This window comes from Micropterus salmoides, unplaced genomic scaffold (genome assembly GCF_014851395.1).
Source record: "Micropterus salmoides isolate LMB-PRFRI ecotype aquatic unplaced genomic scaffold, ASM1485139v1 Ms_hic_scaffold_5, whole genome shotgun sequence".
NCBI classification, from domain to species: Eukaryota; Metazoa; Chordata; class Actinopteri; order Centrarchiformes; family Centrarchidae; genus Micropterus; species Micropterus salmoides.
Window position 1 is genome coordinate 17,488,202 of NW_024044237.1, and position 22,499 is coordinate 17,510,700.

The 22,499-nt window shown below is 39.0% G+C and overlaps 1 protein-coding gene across 3 annotated transcripts in view; it reads right to left on the reverse strand.

The window, feature by feature from the left end:
• The window catches only part of spock1 (SPARC (osteonectin), cwcv and kazal like domains proteoglycan 1), a 109,504-nt gene that overhangs the window by 55,952 nt on the left and 31,053 nt on the right, over positions 1-22,499 (reverse strand). For 2 of the 3 annotated variants that reach the window (XM_038700095.1, XM_038700096.1), the window contains exons 3-4: positions 5,976-5,984; positions 2,257-2,302 (exon numbers count right to left, since the gene is read on the reverse strand). In XM_038700095.1, the coding sequence (XP_038556023.1) occupies positions 2,257-2,302; positions 5,976-5,984 (55 nt within the window). The remainder of the gene's footprint in view (positions 1-2,256; positions 2,303-5,975; positions 5,985-22,499) is intronic. The other variant, XM_038700097.1, reaches the window with a different exon arrangement.

A 22,499-nucleotide genomic window follows, 5' to 3' on the forward strand; every position in this document is an offset into this window, starting at 1 on the left:
AGCTCATACAAATTAAACAACAAAATATGATCTCTATGTTTTTTGCAGGATTACATAATTTCTCTGCTCCTTCCAAAACCCTTAACCACAGACATTGAAAAACCCACCATCTTACTTCTTCCATTGCTCCCATAATAATTACTATGGTTGCTAGAGGGCTTTGTCACTTAAAATAACATCAACAGACGTCATTTTGGGGTACTTGCTGAAATGACTGGGCCGTTGCCTTTAATTTCTACCTACTTCAACCAAAAACGACAATCCAACTTTCACATTCACTTCACACAGTGATCGGCTATCTGTGGTGGAAAGTAAGGAGGTCAACACAGGTTGTTTATTCTTCAGTAAGAACTGGAGGTGAGATTTTAACGGTCAGCTTCAGGTCAACAGAACCTAGCTAACGTTGCTGCTCCGGGACTAATGTTAGCTTGTGACGCTTCCATCTCCTTGTAGACTTGTCTCTCTTATTGCCTGTTGTGGTCCTGCTCGGAAAGCCCTGATGTAATCATCCACATTTTAACTCTTTAATGTCAGACATGCATTACATTATCGGGCATCCCAGATGAGTCTGTGAGCTGTTCGGGAGTTAAATACACATCTATAAACCCCACACATAAACAGATAGTCTGGCCCGAACATCGGTATCGACCAAGGTCCCAGACTAGATTTCTCTTCCAATTGTCGGGGGGGGTTGCATCTGGGAGAAATCATCCTAAGCAAATCAGAGCCTCCATGTTTGGAGAACAGTGTGTCAATCATACAGTAGCTCTACAGTAAGAAAAAATCTGTTTTAGCATCGGCTTCTGTGCTACTTATAGAGTTTGGCACAGAGGATTCCTCCATAACATTGGAAGAATTTAGTCCCTGGTTAGGAGAACGATGCTCTGTTTACTTTTTGTCTTATGATATCTCTGAGAAACCAGAGAGTAACTCTAGAATCTGATGCACAGAAGCGAGGCTGTTCTCATTAGGCTCAGTATCCATGAGGAGCTGGCCCAGATAAACCTGCTCAGCAAGCCTTTCCCTGAAGAGTTACAGTTACTGTGCTAGATATGCAAAACCAAGCCAGCACAGAACAGAACGTACTCAGTGGTAAGAAGATTTAAAGTCTTTCTGAGAGGTGCAGTCCAATCAACCCCCCCAAACGGTGTGTGTGTATGAGTGCCAGTGTGTGTGTATGTGTGTTCACATGTGTGTCAGACAATGAGACAGAGTGTGCGTGAGAGTAAGCGAGTGTTTGTAATAATTGAGTTTAGTCAAGAGTTACTTGGGGTCTGAGAGCATTACACACTTGAGTGTGATTGATAAAGTGGACTTGGCATTGTATAGCAAGTCCATAAGCAGTATGTAACTGTGAAAAGTAGCAGCATTTGGCCTTGGAAAAAGACACACACACACACACACACACACACACACACACACACACACACACACACACACACACACAATTGTATTTTCATCACTTCAGAGGACGTTACATTCACTTACATTCATTTCCTGGAGACTTGCCCTAAAAATGAATGATTAAGTGATAGGGCCTTGTGATTTGTCCCAAAAGAAAGGTGAGTTGCCACATGAGTAAAACACGCTGACACACAAACACACACACACACACACACACACACACACACACACACACACACACACACACACACACACACACACACACCTATGTTTAATATTGGAGACTATTGGATTTTGTTAATAGCTCAATCAACAGTGCAATAACTTAATTTGGAGTCCTTCTACTTTACATGCTATAAACTGTAACATTAAAAGACATAGAGTGAAGGATGATTCATGTTTGCTGTGAATGAGACTGGCAAAACTAATATATATAAAACTAAACAATATCATCAGCACATGCTTTTAAAGGCTACTACAATGAACTTGAAAGGTACAGAAAATGTAAAACATGAGCATTCCTTAAGGTCTTTGTCCTGTGGTAACGATGGCCATATCTCTGTGTTAAATGTTATTTTTAGCTAAAGAAAATTACTCTCTTAAAAAGTCTTGCATCAGAAGAATACTTCTTAGTTTGAAGAATATATTTTCTTCCTGTACATCCCTTTGTAATTTAACAAAATGTGTCAAACATTTCATTGCGTCAGTGTATCATGTTGTTTAGACAGTCTAACATTGGCTTATTTGTCAAGTATTCAATGACAACTTTCAAAAAGTATGGAGGTATCTACCCTAAGTCTCATATACAGTTTGCATTAGTATAAACATTAGAATCAAACAAACAAGACTCACCTTGGTCTAGAGACTTAGCAGGAGCCCAGCTTTTGAAGTAGTCATCCTGAGTGGAAACACAACACAAGAAACTGGGTTATGAAAAAGTAACTCCATGCCAAGAATATCACTGAATTATTTTGTAGACCACAGACAGAACAGCCCAAATACTAAACCAAACTACTGAGAGGTCCTGTCCTTATTCTTCTCTCATTTTGTACTTTCATACTTGTGTTTTGTAAAAATGAATGTTTGCTGTGGAAAATGAAAAAAAAAACATGTTTTTTCTAGTAGAAAATGGGATTCACTTTGACAAAAACATTTAATGTCAAGGTCAAATGGACTTCTGCTCTGAAAAACAATTTAAAAAGAATTGTTAGTCTGAGAAAAATGTACATTTTAACTGTTGGCATGTTCCCAATTATATTGGAAGAAGCAAATATTTACATTTATTAATTTAGCTGACGCTTTTATCCAAAGCGACTAACATTTGCTATATATGTCAGAGGTCGCAAGTGTCTCAGATACACTTTGGTGGGTGTGTCACAGTGGGGAATTGAACCTGGGTCTCTCACACCAAAGGCATGTGTCCCACTGCTCTATCACCACCCCATTTCACATTATTCTTATTGTTCAGATACAGTAGGGAGAAAGCCTCATCAACTGAAAATATTAACACAGAAAGTAATAATTGGCTTCTCTCAGCTAAGCTGAGTTGAGCTGAGAAGAGGTTTAGATTTGTTAAGCCAAACGCACTTTGATTCAATGGCTCCATTCAAGAGTGGATTCCCTGCTCAGCTAGAGACATCTCCTATTCTGTAGAGCAATTAAAAGCCTCATTATCAAAAGAGCTTAAATATTGTTGTTTAGTGACATGTGCATATCATGGTTAACAGTCTATGAATCAGCTCATAGGACTAACATGTAGGTGAAAGCAGGAATAGCAGCAGCAAAAGCAGTTCTGCATAAACAACCATCAGTAGACCTCTCTGTACAGGTTGATGCACAGGGAAGTCAGCTGATGATCAGCTGATCTGTGGGCTCTAAATAGCCTGAATCTTCTCTGTGAGCTCCGTTTTCAAGATTTGCTTGTTTAGCATTTAAAGCACTATAAATGGTTTATAACACACTATAATTTACCTGTCAACACAACATTTAAAGTTTTTATTAATATACAGTATTTGTCAACAGTCATAACTTCTCCTATGAAAGCATATTTTTGATCATTACAACACTGTTTTACTAAATTGTCATTTATCATCTGTTTATAAAGCAGCCTCAACTTATGGATGCCAAAAAAAGTTACAGTTGGTAAATAAAAAAACATTCAGAAGGACTTCTGCTTACAATCACATTACAGTGTGGTCTAAACCATTTATTAAATGTTTGTAAAGGCTAAAGAAAGGGAGTTAAAGTAAAGTGTTACTAAGTTAGGCATTAGCTATACTTGCCCATACGCACACTCACACACACACAACCAGACACACGCACACACATGCAGACACACACATACACACACGCACACGCAGACACACACACGCAGACACACACACACACACACACACACACACACACACAGTGGTGGTGTCTGCATTTGAAATCGTGCCTGGAGCGAGCCATATGTGTGTCAGCAGGGATTGTCAAGTGACACTATGGGAACGACGCAAAGAAAACCTGCTGAGTTAGATCTCTACCTCCGTCATTATTGAATAAAAGAGAGAGAGCGAGAGAGAGATGGTAGGGAGAGAAAGAGAGTGAGGGAGGAGGGTGGGCGAGAGGCTAAATTAAGCAGTGATAGGAAACAGTCCACAGAAAATGGACAGTTGACCCACTCATCCAGTCCTTGTTCTATAAATGACAACTGCCGACAGTTGAGCCAACACAAAAGTTTGAAATGAGGAGATGAAACCTAATTAGCTTCTCCCTTCGGACCTTACTTCACTCATGTCCTCACTTCTTTTTATTTCATGTCCATCTCTCCTGCTCTTTCTCGATTATAAAACTACCCTTTATGGCAGTGAAAGTGCAAAGTCAGAGCTTACTAAAAAGTAATTTCTGCAAAGCGCTAACCGAGGCCTTAGACAAACGTGAGACCATGATAATTTTATTATGCGCTTCTACAATGACATTGAATTCCCATGCTTTAAACACTCCCTTCTCTTTTAAGTGCTTTACAGTATGAGCACTCCGTTGTCAGCTACAGAAGAGAATTATAATAATTTGAAGCTGCAGGTACAAACAGCACATCCGCAATAAAGCATATAAGGCCCTAATAGGTCATAATTGTACCTATTGAATTTTCTTTTTGGCAGCAGCTTGAGATTGTTTTGATCCTTTAGATTGAATTTTTGCTTACAGCAAATAAAATGTAGATGAAACAAAATCAGAAAGCATGGTGTAGAAAACTAAACAAAACAAAGGAAATACTTCTGTGTACTTTTGGTGGGGGCCTTTTTATGGTTTGGGCTAGGCCACTTAGTTATTTTAACCTTAGAAATGTAATGCTACAGCATCCAGCAACAGCATGACAATGCCCCTGTGCACAAAGGAGATCATTTCACAATAAAGAAATGATGTTCAGACTTTGGTAAAGAAGAACATAATAACCTCTACCTAATCCAACACAGATAAAACATTACCACCAGAGCTGGACCTCACTAAAACTCTTGTGTTAAATGATTGGATCAAACCGATCTCACTCCCAAGTCATCACATATGGACGCATGGTCAAGACCCCTTGGCGCCCGTTTGTAACGCACTAGGAAGCCCCTTAGCGTCATAGTTAAGCGCACTGAGGGAATCCATTATTTATGAACACTAAAAGCTGGTGTAGGATGTGTAGTAACAGGAACTGTAAGTCAGAGTAAGGAGGTGGCTGGGGTGGGTCAGAAACAAGACTTTTTGCCCAGAAAACAGGTGTTCATTTCCAATGTGAAAGAAAAAGTCAACATGGATTGTTTGTAGTTACTTAATTTACATAGCTTATGTAACGTACGTAAGTTACATAAGTTACGTTACTTAACTTCTGTAAGTAACATAGTTATTTTAACCCAAACCATGATGTTTTCCTAAACCAAACTAAATAGTTTTGGTGCCTAAACCTAACCAAACTGTGACATTTCACAACGTTAACCACTAGTCTGACTGGACGTTGCATATTTATTATTGCTAACTAATGGTACCCAGGGTGTAAAAAACAACGCCAAGGGTTCGTCCCTAGGTGACGAATTGTTGAGGAAAGCCCAAAAGAATAGAGGCAGCTTAATGCCCATGGTTTTGAAATTAGATGAGCAACAATCAATATGGTGGTGTCCACATACTTTGATCATACACTAAAAGCTTTCCTGGTTTCTATCAGTATGACAGACATAGACACTACACAAGCTGAATCACAAGAAATATCTAATTCTCTTTTTTTTTTACTCAAGTTAACATTACTGAAAGCTATGCTGTGACTTGACCTTAGCACTTCAAAAACTTGATATACTGAAGAAATTGCAACATTGAAAGTGCTTGAAAGTGAAACCTATCAAACCACTATGGCAAAATATTAATATGCTGAACTATACCACATTATGGCTGACCAGCCACCCAACCTGCTGTGCATTTAAATCAGCTACACCTCTCCAGCTCTGCAACAATGTCTTTAAGCAAGTGTCAAACACTACAATGTCTGGGGCTTCGAAGGATACGTTTCAAAATATTATTATCAAATTATAAACATAATGTTGATTACTTACCTCCGCTTCCTTTAAATGATTGCAGAGGAGAGAGGCAGAGAAACAGAAGGGAGAGAGGAAAGAAAGAAAGGTCAGTGATAATGGCACAGTATACTATGTCTATCAGATCTATTGCAACCCTGCGCTACTCATTCTGAATACTGAGCTCAACTCCAGAGATTCATTTAATAGGAATCTGATTCTGAAGGTAGAATACCAAAGGACTCACACATACACACACTTGCACTCGCAGCCTTATGAGACAGGCTTATTTGATGTGGCATGTAATTTGAAACACATTGAGGGCAAATTGTACAGGCTTAGAGTTGAGGTGCGGCATAAAGGGAAAAGAGGGAGAGGAGAAAGAAAGAGGGAGAAGCAGGGAATTTGTGCAAAAGTAGAAGCAAGAGGAAAAGGGGTATATGAATTTAGTGCCTTTTTAATGTGCTAAAATGTGGTTGAGAGGAGAGGAGAAGAGAGTGTTAAATGTTTTTTTGTGTGTGGAGGTTTTTCCTTATCTGAATGAGGGTGTTGTATGTTTTGCCCTTTACAAAGCCAAAATTTCAAAATTGAGTTACGACTACAATCTGAATTTTTGGCATCTGTTTTACTATATTAAACTTAATATGCCATAGAAATGTAGGATTTACGTGAAAACAGCATGTGAGCCATACTGCCAGACAGGAGAGATATATGAAGAGAAAACTAGCTGAGGAGATAGCAATGGCTAGCCTTAGCTAATGCTAAAACTAAATTTACTCACTAAATTTACTAGCTATTAGCTAATCTGTCCTTAAAAAACATCCATTTTAATGAACCACCATCTTGGTATTTCACTTTGCTATTCCACACAACTAAATTTAATTATGACGGAGAACAAAACTCAGCTGAACTCCTACTGAAGCTAAATAGCTTAGCAGAGTAGCAGTCTCTCAGCTTCTGACTCTAACATGAACGTTTGGTCAAGGCCCCTTGCATGCGTTTTTGGACATGTAGGTCTGGTTTCTGAACCACCCCAACCACTGTCACACTACGCCTGCTTTTAGTGTTCATAAATTACACTACAGGGCTTCCCCCAGTTCATAGAACTATGACACTTAGGTGCTTCCTAGTTCATTACAAACGGACGCCAACGGGTCTTGACCATGTGTCCGTATGTGATGACTTGGGAGTGAGAACGGGTTCTTTCTGTACCTGTTTACAACACCCATGGGTAACCCAATGACCAGGTTGGATCACAGGCCATTCGAGGGTCTGTTTAGAATTCGTGAATACTTCTGTGTGGCTTTATCTGAACCAGATCCAGTGGAATAAATAAACTTGTTGTCTTGTTGATTTCTGTACCATCTGGGCAATTGGCGACATGTTGGTGCTTTCTGCTGAGTTCATTTTGACCTGCAGCTACAAACATGTTGTATACAAGAGCAAGTGTTTCATCTGTTATCATCAGATAACAGCATTTACTGTGCCCACCAGAGGACTGCTGATGATGTGCTATTGCCTGAGATGTAGGCTACCTGCACTGTTTTTTACTAGCTGGTGTTACTTAAGGTTCATAGCAGTTGCTACTAGCCCTCTTATTATTCAATCTAAGTCTCAGGGATAACCTTTCTTTGCCTAGGACCCCCATTAATATTTTACTGCACTCATCTCAAAGCATTAACTGGCTGTTTAGTTTGCTGTGACACTGCCCCAATGTCATTCAAACCCTTTAAAGTGATTACCAGGAGATAAAACTGTTTCATTATAATCATTTCACCTTTGTTGGAGGTGGTGCTGTAATTTTCAGCAGTAAGTTTCACAGTGAAGGAAGTCTTTCAAGTGAGTCCATTTAAAGTTGAAAACACTGAAGGAGCTTGTTGGCAAGCAAATTTTTCAACCATTTAACTAAGTCTTTATTAGGTTTTAATTTATATCTGCTTAAGATCTGGCACAACAGCTGTGAAAATGGGATTTGTTTATTATAAAACCGTACATGAGGCAGTGCATTTAGCAGTGCCTCCATTTTAATTATGGTTAACTGACTGCATGTCTATGTTCAAACACCTTCATGTCGCAGTGAGTAGTTCCATTAGACACTACTATTCAGCAGCTAGACAATCAAGTTAAACTAGGCTGCAGTGTTCAGACAGCCTCCCCACAGGAAGATAAGGGGCAGACATCTCATTGACGAAATGTAGTAGGAAAAGAGTGAAAAAAACTTGGTGAAAACTACAAATCGGCATATACAGTATACATGGTCTGTGGACTGTGGTGATGGGAACCCCAGTTTCTAGTGTGAAAGTTAGACTGTCAACAAATTACCAAAGATCTTGTTTTACTGTGGAGGACAGTCTTTGAATTATGTATTGGTACATGTAAACATCATATCCCAGGACCAGAAACCTCCATATGCCAGCAGGTGTACATTGACAGAAATCAGGATACTGTGACATGTGACAACACCTTATCCAGGTTTCTGATAAATCTCAGGTGCAGGTGCTTCCTTAACGCAAGTTATGTAAGACAAACAATAAACAATGTAATGGTGATTCACATGCTGATATAGAAGAAAAAGTCAGACAGTGGTTATTAGGAACGCATCGATCCAATATGCCGGATCGGTATCAGGTGATCGTTGTCTGGCAGATGTGGTCGGTACACATAAATAGACTTTCTTCTCTTTCATGAACCACAGAGTAACTAAGTTGGAACAGAAATTAATAATTTTCTGGATATGAAAGAGTAAAAGCCAAACCTACACCCATGCAGTCATGAGAAAGCTGCATAATTTCATAATTGTGTATATAAGGTTGATATGATCAAAACCATGGAAGACTCAAAGCAGGGCATAAAAAGTGTTAATGTTAATGCACTCATTGCTTGCACTGCAGCAAGATGTTACTTGTAAAAAAAAATGCTAACATGGGTAGCCAAACCAGTGTTTTTTGTGAGGACAATTTAAAAAGTTCTTTCAGTTCTGTGATGACCTCTTCATTCTGTCTTCTGGGTCTACAGCAGGTCAACCCAAGTTTAAAGTGATGGGCCTGAGATTTTATCTGATAGCAGATCCCTGAGGAAGGCTTTGACAGGAAGAGGTAGAGAAGGAACAGAATTGATTCAGATAGGGAACCAAAGTGGGAATGGCTTCTGTCCAATTGGCTTCTCTCAGCAGAAGTAACCTTCACTGAACGTGTGTGTGTGCATGCGCTTAATCTCTCAAGTTGGTATTGGTTTGCACAAATTCTTGCATTAACATTAAAATAGGCAAAGCCATGCCCGAAGTGCTGACTGAAGATGTCATAATCAGGGGATGAGGATGCAAATCTGGCCTCTCGGTGGAAACTAAACAGCATTAAAAATTTACTGTGTACTTTATGCATTTTATTCATGGGTCTGGAACCTTGCCGAATTCCTTCCCTCCCTCATATTTTCCCCATAGTCTCTAATTCATTCCCCGCTCCTCCTCCTCTCGTTCCTTCCTCTCCACCAAGTCTCTGCTCTCCTCCTTAGGCTGCATACTACTTATAGACAATTCTGGTCTGGGATCTGATAAAAGAGTACATTCAATGAGCCTGTTCTTGTAAGAAACGCTGTCCTCATCAGTAGGGAAAGAAATATCTGATTTGTGAAACATAAAAGTGTGCAAAGTCACCCAAGTCAGTCAAGCTCATCAATTGAATAAAATGACACCAAAACTTTAAGATAATTTTACCTAACCCAATAAAAGTATATCAGAATGTAGGACTCTCGAGTTTAATACATTGTTATGTAATTGAAAATGCTTTTCAAAGGCTGTCACACGAACCTCTGACAGAATATACTGACTTGATGTATAGCGTAGCACTTTTATATAGTAAAACTTCTTGAATCTATAATTTGCTAAGTGAGGTCATGTAGGTTAGCTTTAACTGGCAGAACAAACTGAGTATAAACTAATCTGTCAGAGCTGCCATTACTGCAGTGGCAGAGTCAAACTAAACACATTTATACCAACAGTCAAAGCAGTGCTCAGAGATCAGCATTTTGATTCTGAAGAAGACAGTAGTGCCAAATCGTCTTTAATGCACAATGCTTATTACTTGCTAGCTTATGATTACAAATCAGCAAACTTTCAATCCATGATTTCTTGCAATGTAATCAGAATCGAAAACACAAAAAACTGTAAAAGTGGAACTTTGGCCAGGAAACATGTGCAGAGTGTACCCAGCCCAGCTTGCAATAGATCATCAGCAGCACAAACAGGCAGATTTTTAGGTTTTTAGAGGTCCCTACTTGGCCTGTTGTCAGCATGCTGCTCAGAATTGTAATGTGAGGATTGAATGGAGATGAATAAAGGTGAAATATATTTCATGGAGCAGAGTATTGGGGATTTTACATTCAGGTTTTTTTGGAGCAGCTAATAACAGCACAGAACATTCAGTGCGATTTGTTCATTTGCAGTCACATCATCTATTTCAAACTTGCTTTGGCTTATAACCTTTATTTCAATAGCACTTGATAACTATATTTTCAACCTGTAATGTAACATGTTCTTCCGATGGCATATTAGATATAAAAAATTTAAGCAACAAATTTACAAGAAAAAACTCAACACAATTTTTCCGATGTGCTTGTGTTATTAAAGGCCCTGTACTCTATTTAAAGCAGGGTACGCATATGTTAATAACAACAGCCGTCACATCTAAGCTACTGTCACCAACCAATTTTATGAGATACTTCCAAAAGCATAACAAACTGGGGAATAACTGCATCTCTAAATGACAAGAGATGACACATGCTTTCAAGTTGCATCTTTGCAGTCTCTCATATCTGCCACAGTGTCTGAAAGCTCCACCTTCTCTCTTATGTATGCACTGACTCTTGTCTTGTATTACGTATTAATGACTGAAAAATTTTTGAAACAATTGTTTTTCTCTGAATATTACTACTCCCCCCCACTTTTAAAAAAAATATCTATAATGGCCCTAAGATGCAGTTGCATGTTCTACAGGATCTCTTGGACATACTAAAGGGTAAAAAATAAATATTTTACTTGCATGAAAGCATTACTGCTTTAGTTTACAAGTGGGATGCAATGCCGTCAACCCAAATGTATCTATAGCTGATCTGTGAAGTAGTTCAGAGAATGGAGAAAAAGAATGGTGCTTTATAGTAAAGCAAAGGGAAAATGAGCATAGATTGAGGATTTTAAGAAGAGGCGAATGAAGGAATGTCCTCAAGGAAACAGAGAGAGAGAGAGAGAGAGAGAGAGAGAGAGAGAGAGAGACAGAGATGGGCATTTGCTTTCTTGCAGAGCAGCTCCACTGGAATCTTTCCAGTATTCGTGTCTCTAGCCTCAAGATTGACAGGCAGCATCTCATTTATATGAACAGACAGGTAACACTGAATATTACATGTGGCGCTGAGAAAAATCAAGCAGCGTGTTACTACACACATACATATTTTGCACATACACTGCAGTTTGCACCTGCATTTGTTGATAGCTAAACAAACTCAATTTAATAGTTTATCGGAATGTCCCCAACCTTTCCTGCCTGCTCCCTCTGTCTTATTTGCACTCTCTGTCACACACACACACACTTAGGCTAAAAACAAACGTGGCTCTATCATATTACAACAGTGAATTCCTTCTGACTGTAAAATTATGTGAGGCTCTGGCTAGCAAATGACAACATTTGTATTCACAGCCAATCCAGCTTCTCTAAACTGAGACAAACGACTTCTTTTCTTTCTGCTTACGTCCCCCCTTCTCCTCTTAGCTTTCTATTTTTATAGCCTCCCTCATTCATCAACTCTCTTCCTCTCTCTTCTATTCCTCTTTTTTTCACTGCTGAAAACATCCCTCAACTGAACAATGTGGCTCAAAGCTGAACATCAAAAAACATGCTTTCCTCTTCATTCTGTCCTTTTCTTTTCACGTTAATGAGGCAAAAACCTTCACTGAGCAGTCTGATATTCAGTATATCTTCCCATCTTTGCACCCTTCAGATTTCTTTCTTATTTCCAATATCCTCTCCGAACTGGCTTCCTTTTCTTTTTTCTCGTACTTTCTCTAAGTTTCAGGATATTGAACATGAAATTCAATTTATTAGGAGAGAAGAGTGGTGGAAAGAGGAGAGAGATAGGGTTAGTTTAACAAGAAAAGTGTAGTGAAGAGAGAGGGGGAACTAGGAAGAAAACTAGAGTTGGAATAAACAAAGCAAAAGGGAAAGACAAATGAAGAGACTGGTGATGGAGCTCTGAGAAACAGCAATCTTTGCACATTCCCGATGCGTGAATAGAGGGTTTCAAGCAGCACTAAAGAAACAGAATGAGGAGCACACAAAGAGTAGAAATGACAGAAAACAGTCGAGAAAAAGAGAGTCGTGTACATGAATGGCACTTTAGACCCAAAATGACCAGTTGTCAGGGTGCAGTCACATTTCCATCCAAATGCCATGCTTTTTAAGAATATTTTGAATGATGCAAAAAAAAAAAAATCAAATGAATGGGAAGGGTTTCGTTTTTGCGTGTGAATAAAAGGCACTCTTAAAGGCAAAAAGGAGTAAAGAAATGTATTGTGTGAGCTACAGTATGTGACTGAATTTATGTGGAATTATTTGACAACAAAATCCCTTTTACCTAAAGTGAGTGATTAATCTTAATAACAATTGTATGTGCATAGAAACCAGCTAATGAAGGAAAGAAGAGAAAAACTGAAGTAGAATAAGGCTTATTGTAATATCTACCCTCTGTTGGGCTCACTTTGTACATTTTTGGATTTGTATAGTCAAAAATGAAACTTATTTGATGCCTAAAAGATTCCAGAGTAATCTGGAGACACGATCGGGGAATGCTCCAATTGTTGTTATCTTGTTATCTGAAGGTACATGAAACATTAAAATGAATTGTCTTTTGCATGCAAAGAAATATCTCATACCTCAGATGGATAAGAAAGGATACATTTTGGGCAGCACTTATTTTCATTATTGATTAATCTGTCTATTATTTTTTTCTATTATAATACTTTAGTCATTAAAATGTCAGAAAATTGTGAAAAATGTCACAATTTCCTTGCCAATGATTTCTTTAATTTGCTTGTTTTGTCTGACCAGATGTTCAAAACCTAGAGATATTAAATAAAAAAAAAAAATCATTTAATTCCATCTAAATTCATATCATCATTTCATATCATCTAAACTATTATAATTACTATCATGTTTATGTTTGCCAGGTATTGTATGTGCCAATACTTTTGTATATTTTGTCAAGAACCCATACCAGTGTGTCCCCATCATTGAGTTAGCGAATGAGTGAAGAACTGACTGACTGCTTGACACAGTGGCCGAGTCAGTAAAGGACAAGGATAAAGAGAAAAGAGGAGAAGAAAATCTCAACCATGTTCAAGTTCAAGTTAAACACAGTGACAGAGTAAGAACTGAGGAGAATGAGATCAAGGCAGAGGCAGAAGGAAAGTGACAAGGAAGAAATTCAAAGACTGAAACATTTTGCTTGTGATCCAGACATTTTCTCCACACACCTAGCTAAGTCTCATGTTTGTAACCGTTCCCAAGTCACTTTTGGCTGTCAGAAGAGCATGTCTTCGCTGTGTAAGCCTTACAACAGCTCACAGGCGAGTCTAGGTCAACCTACATCTAAAGCTGGGGGTGACACAGGCTGGTGGACACAGTGTAAAAAATAATAGATAAGAAAGCATGCCACTAGATTAGCTTGACAAGGCTGCAGGTTTGCTGCCTGCTGCCCCTGGCTCTTTGGCTGAGGAAACGGGTTACAAAGAACAATAATAGGAAGTGCCCTTTCTTGTCTTTTTGTCTACTTGACTACAGGTCTGTCAGACTAGTGTACTGTGAGTACAGTCCTTGATTTTCTTATCTGTGAGGTGAGCTCCACCAGCAAGTGTGCAGCCACAAGCTAGATGATGATGAATAGACTCTGCTGCTGCTGGCTGCTAACAGTCTCAGTTCTCACATATAACCTTTCCTTGGTGTGAAAAACAAAGCTGTAGCTGTCTCTTTTCCCTGCTCCAGGAAAAATACAAAACAGCTTGCTCTGAACATTTCAGCTTCCTCTAGCTGACAGATGTTGACATGTCACTGTTGAGCAGAAAATTATAAATATATGCTGCTTCCGACTTGGTCTTGTTGTGCTTTCAATACATCTAAATACGCAAAGCTGAATAATGTGAAAGTGGTACAGAAATTATATTTCGAAAGAAGCAGCGGAAATCCCAGAGAGATTTTTCTCTTTTTTTTTTACTCTCTTTCTGCTTTCTATTCGGAGGCTAGATCTTCATTTTGTTGCATTTGAGGAAACCTCGGCTGATATAAAAAGATACATTGGCTGTAATTGTATCCACATATTTGCATTGATGAACCGCAAGAAGGCTCCAGAGTGGAGATAAATGAACGCAAAAGAGTAAAGCACCAAAAAATTAGTGCAAAGGAGGCAAAAGACTAGAATATATGCATATGGCATCAATGTTTTTCTCTCTCTAAGTGTGTCCCTCTGCAAGAGAGTTACTACGCTTTACAGATACATCTATTGAGTCTCACTGTGAAAATGTCTGAAAAGTGGAGGAAATTAGGCAAAAGGAGTGTGATAGGGCCCCTCATAGACGTCACTTACAGCTGTGCATTTGGGCAAATTTTGTTCCAAGTTCACATGCAGAATTCAAATACACTGATTTAAATTCACTAAGCTAACAGCCTATACAAAACTATCCTATCTTTTTTAAATACCATCCTATCTGACGGAATCCCTCTGCTCCTGTCAGTATCCCACAGTGATAGTGCAGCCGTGGCGGCGGGCCAAGTGTTAAGCCAATCATACACAGGCTCTCTTATCTGTCTGTTCCACTGGGGAAACAAGGGAAGAGCTCAGGAGGACGGCGAGATAAATGTCCTTTCTTTACTGCAAGTGCATTACTCTGCTCTGTTTAATGCTTTTCTCCTCCTCCTCTCTTTCCACCACTTCAGTCCCCCTTTGCAGACTTTCCTCCTCCCTCTACATGTTTGAGCTGTCCCAAACCACTCAGAGCAGTCCTGCGCTCAGCTTCTCTCACTTCCCCTTTTTCACCAACTCCTTCCTCGGTTGTCTTATTTCTGCTCTGACACTTTCTGTCTTTCTTCTTGTTGTCTTGTTTTGTTGTCTGTTCACAGAGTAAATGCCAGTAGAAAGTTCAAAAGAGGCCTGTGGGAAGAAGCTCTCATGTCTTACTGTGTGTGTATGTGTGTGTGTGTGTGTGTGTGTGTGTGTGTGTGTTAGTGCTAATACAAACCTGTCTCTAAGGCTTTGTCAAACTAAATGCAAGTCAAATGAATGCAGACAAAACATCCACATCAGGCCCCACACTAAACACTAAACTTTTCACAAAGTGTTTTTATGTAGCTATATGCGAACAGGAAATAACCATTTGTCTGTTTTTCACTTTGTTATGGATAAATTATAGTCATAATAAATAAATATAATATAGTTTTTTCAATGGGTGGGTTTTTCTGGAGGTCATCCAAACTATATACATAGTTGAAGCTGAGCAAATACTGTATATCCACTTCCACAAGCGCTGTGAGATAACTGTTGTTGTGATTTGGTGCTATATAAATAAAATTGAATTGAATTCTCTGCCCCATATATAAAGGCAGTGTTACATACACCGATCAGCCATAACACCTGCTGGTCATCATGTTATGGCTGCCCATGACCCTGTCGCCGGTTCACAGATTTTCTCTCCTCGGACGACTTTTGATAGGTACTGACCACTGCAGACCGTTTTGGAGATGGTCATCAATCTATCATAATTTGGCACTTGTCAAAGTTGCTCAAATCCTTACGCTTGACCATTTTTCCTGCTTCTAACACATCAACTTTGAGGGCAAAATGTTCACTTTCTGCCTGCCTATCTCTCTCATATATATATATTTAGAGTAATTCTGATGCCTGAACAAAAAGGCTGATATTCGTGTTGAATATAAAATCTTGCTGAGATCAGATCTCACCAAATAAATGCACCACATATACAGTATAGTACTTGTGCTACATTTAAACGTGCAGAATATTTTCAGTTTGCAGGAATTAGTATTGCAACTAACATATTCTTTTCTAATTAATCTGCTGAATATTTTCTCCATTAATCAAAATCAAAAACCTGTGAATGTTTCATAATTTCCTAGAGCCCAAGGTGATGCCTGCTAATTTCTTGTTCAACACCCAGAGACATTCAACTTACTTTAACGTAAGAAAAACACGGAAAGGCAGCACGTCCTCAGAGATTCTGGAGGATTCAAATGTTTAGCATTTTTGCTTAAAATGGACTTATCAAATCAAAATAGTTGACAAGATGTGATAATAATTCAAATGGAATAATATTTCTACAAAGGTATGTTGCAATTATTTGTGTATACAAGCACTGACAGAAGTAATTTTAAAAAATCCTGCACACCTCTACGCACCCTGCAAATTGCTGTGTGAAGTGGGTGTGAATGTTGGATTGTTGGTTTTGGTAAGCTACAAATATTATCAGACAATTGTGATGTTGGAAAGACATTGGGGGAGGGGCTTTCTGAAGCTGTTGTCAATCTAACAAGCACTTTATTTGAAGCATTTATTGACCCCTTTATACTGTAAATCCTCAATTTGTATCTTATTTTTCTTTAAGGTTGATCAGCATGTGTAGTATTTCTTACCAGAAACAATAGAGCTGCTGGGCAAAAGCAAAATAAGGGTGTTTGTGTCATGGTTTGAGGTGTGGAGAAGGTTGGTGGACTCAAATGCAGGACACATAGAGGAGGTATAGTTCAAAAGGTTTATTAAAACGAACAAAAGGCGAGCACACTTACTGGCAGGGTGGCTGACACACAGTCCAAAAACCACAATCCAAATAGAAATCCAAATCCAAATCCACAGAAACAGGGTGACGAGCAGGGCAGGCAAAAGCGATACAACACAAGACAGAGCGTCTACACGCTACAATGCCCAAACGAAGACTGAGGGGAAACAAGCAAGGATATATACACAGGGTTAATGAGCTGGGAGGAGGTACACAGGTGAGGGACAGGCTAACAAGACACAGGCAGGTAGAGAGAGAGCAGGGGAAAAGAGAGAGACTGGCATGCAGAGTGATAACTGGGGGAACAGACATGACACAGGTCACAGAACACATAACAGATCACCAAGATCTGCAACCAACAATGAATACAGACTGAAGCAGGGATTAAAGAGAACACAGAGCAGACAAGGGCAAAAATAACACAGAAGTACACAGACCAAAAGTAAACACTAAACATGAACAAAACGAGAGAAACAGAGGCAGAACAGAAGGACACATGAAACAATGGCAAAACCCAGAAACCCACAGGGGAAAAAATACAACTCATAACAGTTTCTATGTTTAGGAAAGGAGTATCAAAACTATTTATGTACAAGAATACTGTAAACTTTCCTTGATTTCCATATTTATCACCGAAGGGTGCATCTTGTACAAGGAAACAACACGGCGTAGGGCAAAAGCCAAGATCTGATCCACAGGACCACAACTTGGCCATAACAACAGATCCCACACATGCACACACACACAAACACGGACAAATAATGTGGTTTTTTTTAGACAAACCCAGCATTACTGCCGCTTGAGGACAGAAAAGAGGATTTTAAGCAGGATAGCACTCTGGACAAATATCTCCTTCACTGTCACTGTCATATAAACACAATGGGAAAACAGCAGCCTGCATTATGTCTGTTCAAAGTAAGTAGTAAAGAGTACCAAGACTAGTCCCCCCCCCCCCCACACACACGCACACACACGCACACACACGCACAAACAGCTCTACCACCCACAGCAGCCAGGAGCTAATTTCACACAGTCCCACAGGAATTTAAAAGGCTTACTCAGGAACGGAGTCAGTGTGGGAAACAAAGGGAAAAGTGGGAAAGGTGCTGATGAAGGAAAATAAGGAGAATAAATTGGAAGAGCGAATGCAGGATAAAAAGCACAGAGATGGAGGAAAGGAGAAGAGCATGAAGGAGAGAGATGAAGCAAACGTGGCGGTGCTGATTTAAGACGTCGTAGCAGAGTACTTCAGGTTAGCTACAGCTGAGAAGCGTCTTTATCTAACTAAGCCCACTCCATCAAAACTAAAGCCCACACAAGAAATGCACTTGATCCTTTTTCATATTTCAAGATGAATGGTACAGATATTGTTCTGTCAACACTGTTCAAGGCTCAATTCCATAGTGTTTCATTAGATCACAACTCAGTTTGTGAAAGTAGAGTTTAGTTTGTTTTTTTAAATGTTATATACTGATGTGGTTTAAGATAGACTTTTATTGATCCCACACTGGGGAAATTTACTAAAGTTTCATGCTGGTGTGTCTTTTTTGTGATTTTGTCAGTTGTTTGATTTTCAAGTGTATTTCTTTCATTAGGGATTCATGACAGTTACGATACAGTGCAGTTTGGAAGTGATTTATCAAAATGGCCTCAGTGATGATGAACACACGCCATTGTCAATTAACTGACAAAAAATAAGCAATCATCACTTACCTGTTAGTAAAACATTAAAAACATATGATGAAAAGTCATGAATAATTCACCTTAATTACTGACTTACTTGAACATGTTGCAAATTAATTACTTATATATGAGGAGAAGTAGTAGACTTTTCCATATTGTGACAAATTAGGCCTATTATTGTGATGATTAAAAACTTAAAAGGTAAGTGTTTTACAGTGTAAACCCGTTCTATCCCAGTCAACATTGTGGTCCAGTAGGTCATTAAAGAGCGGGAGCCAACCAAACAGAGGAACAGAGCTCTTTTAGGATCAGTAGGGCGCATGAACCCAGATGGTGTTTGACCTTTTCCAGTCTGAGCGGTTAATCCTGTCAGATCTGTTTCCAGGGGGTCAGTCTCTTCTGGATCATCATAGCCACAAATCCCAATTCATGAGTGGAGCAGAATTCCCCAACAAAAGAGATGCAGGCACACCCGTGAGCACACATACAATAATACCTTTGCATCCATTAGCAAGGCAGTGGACAGTGCTAGGTATCAATACTATTTTGGGTACACACCAAAATGCCTACATAGCAGCAAGCATTGAAAGATGGCAAGTAAAGTAAGTACCAGAAGCTGCCATTTAATATTCTTAGCCTTAGCCTTTAAGCTTCTTCTGTTTAGACATCATAAACATTTGAGAACTTTGGCTAAATGGTTTTATAGAAAAATATGTTTCAGTTTCTCAAAACAAGGTCCTGAAAAAAAGTGTCATTTTTGATACCAACTTTCACAAACAGTACTGGCACCAGTATCACAACATTTTAAACAACACCGAGGTCTTCTTTCTGTCTCCTCACCTACGGCACCGTCTCCACACTGGACCAGAGCAACACAGAACCAAACGCATTACCTTCTTCAGAAGAAGGTAATGCGTTTGAGAGAGCGAAAGAGACAGAACCACACACAAAATTGCTGTGTTTTCCTCATCGACTCTCTCAGTCTAACCTGCTATTATCTCAACTCTCTCTCGACAAACAAACAACACCAGGTCCCTAACAAGGCCACATGGGGATTGGCCCTTCCAAGCGGGTGATCTCTACTTTGATTGGCTGAAGGATGCGCTTTCACTCTGCAGGGGTGATACAGTGACATTGTGTTTTTTTCTTCTAATCAGAATCTCTTCATTGCAACCACTTCTGGATAATTGTACTGTATGGAGGGGTCCTATTACTATTCCTTCAATCGAGTCATGTCGGAAATGACTAAGAAAAAGGTCCTTCTTTTTTTTAGTTAACAAAAACAAAATCTAATTTAATGAGCCCTCCTGGGACAAGCACCCTCCCACTGCTTTCATTGGTCGATAGAAGCCTTATTTTACCCTTTTTGAGGCGAGGATTTTCATCCGTTCCTTACAAACCCAATTCTTTTGTTCACCTGTTTGTGATGATGTATAGCTCAGTCAGGGAGCATTAAGAAAGTCCTATGTTTTTTGGCTTTTGGTTTCATACTCCTTTCAGCAATAGAGCCGCTTGCAGAGAGAATCACACTTGGCTCAAGCTTTACAGTGTAATATATACATTCAGTATATTGTAGATAAACATCAATACTGACTAAATTTATTTGCTGATGATCTTTTGATGTATTTAACTAGGAGAAATCTTTGACTTTTGTGAATATTCAGTGGTCTCAGGATATAATATATAATAATAATTAGCACAGACTTATAATACAAGAAGGTTTTATATCTTCCAAAGTTAGAGGGTAGGTTTAAGGTTGACACCTTAAACCTACCCTCTATCTTGGCACTCAAGCCTTTTGCCTAATGAATCTATTGCTCTTTACTCTATAACTATATTATAGAGTAAGAGCAATAGATTCATCCTCCATTCTCTTTTAATATATATATTTCAAAGGATTAAAACATTTTTACAAATCTCTCAACTTTACAGTAAAAAACTTAGCAGCAACATGGAGAAAAATAAAGAGTATGAGATGATATAACTTCCAAAAAATAATTCTTTATGGAACAATCCTTGGATAGCTCCTCAAAATGTCCCATGTCAAGTGTCACAATCTCAGCCTGATTCTTGACTTTTTTTTTTTTTGCATGAATGGAAACAAATATATTCCTTGGACTGATTTTCAAAATAAGTTTTGTCTGATTTTAGAAGAATTTACAGAACAGATCAATTAAGCCATAAAGTTAAAAAACATGATATAAATATATCAGGGAACTGCATTTATGGATTCAATGAGATCATTCACAAGAATTCACAAGATTTGGTTTGATATAGAACATTAGTTATCAGAGATATTAGGGGGACATTTAATTCAATCAATCTGTATACTTCCATATATCTAACATGCAACAGCGAAGTACATGCTGAGAAGGATTGTTGTCAGTTATATTTAAGAAACACTGGAAAAAATAAGTATATTATTATTTGAAAATGGAAAAGACAAAAGCTAATGAACAAATAGCAAAAGAAATAAAAATATAGTGAATTTCAGCTCATTATTTAGCTGTCCGGCTGTTGATAGCGTCGTTTTCATCACATGCCCAGATTGACCTTGAACCACCACACCCATCCATCCATCGGTTTATCCATCATTTCACTGCTATTCATAAATAGTAGGAATGGCTTTGTTGGATTGGATTGTGTGTTTAAGTGTGCACCTCATACCTGATGTTCTGTGAGACAGCACCACCACCATCACTGTTGCCTGGGATTGTCACGCCGTTCATAGTAAAGGAGGGTTACTGAAGTTAAAGCTGAGTCAGCACGGCTCATTTCAAGTTCAGTGTGTTGGAGTGTAGAACTAGAACTGTAGAACACAACATGTTCTGGACTAACTCTTTATGACAGCACTGTTGGATTCTAGACTGTTGTCTCGCTGTGACGTCATAGCTACATTCTAAACACAGCAGCTGCTTTCACGCCTTCTCCAGCTGGTGGTTTAAAGCCAAGCCATGTGCTCTGATCTGGAAGTCCGTGTCGTAATTCTTGAGCCATTCGCAATGTTAATTATTCTGAATTCAACATGCATGCAACAGTAAGAGTGAACTTCCTGCAGTAAGTAAAAGCTCTTGTTACTCTCTCACTCAGCTCTCGGTTGGAACCACAGTATCAGTCCAGTCACTCGTCTTTCAGCTGTGCTGCAAAGGAGGTGCTTTTTACACGCATCATCGACTTGAGTCTCTCCAGCTGCTCACTGGAAACGCTGTATTTCTACACTCGGTAGCAACAGAGTTTAGTGGCTTATTCGCCGTTTTATTTCCGCTTAGATCAGTCAAGTCAGGCTTAATGCTTCTATTAAAATCCTTCTTTCTAGCTGTGTAATTATGGGATCAGTATAATTAGACTGAAAACATGAGGCTGATGCTAAAGATACTGTGGCTTGAAGCAATCCATTCTCTTTAAACAACAGTGACTCCTCTGAGGAGCACTTTTAGAGTTCTTTCAGAGTGCTTGAAGCTTGAGCTTTTACACAAAATCTCTCTGGATTGAGATGTTCTGTAAAGAACGCCTACGCCCCTCACACACTCTTCCTGTCATGCTGTGGATACAGTAATTCAGTCAGGGTGACGGAGGAGCTTAACAACATTTCCAGAAACCTTGCTGTAAATGCGATTTGTTTTGGTTTAAGGAGTCAGGAGAGTGGGGTTTAGAGAGCTGCAGAGAATAACCAACAAGATCTACTTCATTCACTTAGACAGACAGCCTGTTTGATATTCAATGCAAGGCCTGAAATGTGCTGTGTAGGCCTGTCAGGTGTGTTCTCTTCAGACTCTTTATCAAATAAGATCTACAAAGAAAGCGTGATGACATGTAGTCTGTTTTTCATCATTTTCATTTGGAACGTATCCTGCTCTTCACAGATAAAGAAAAAGAAAATGACAAGGGACACATTTCCGCTGCTAGTTGTCATTGTTGTCATTTCCCCGCCCCATTCACTTGTGATTTCCTTTCCCTTCTGAAAAGCCAGCTGATACTGAAAAACGCCAACGCATCTATTTATCATGTTATCTTTTCTTCCATCTCTCCCTAATGGCTGTTAATAGTAGTAAGTT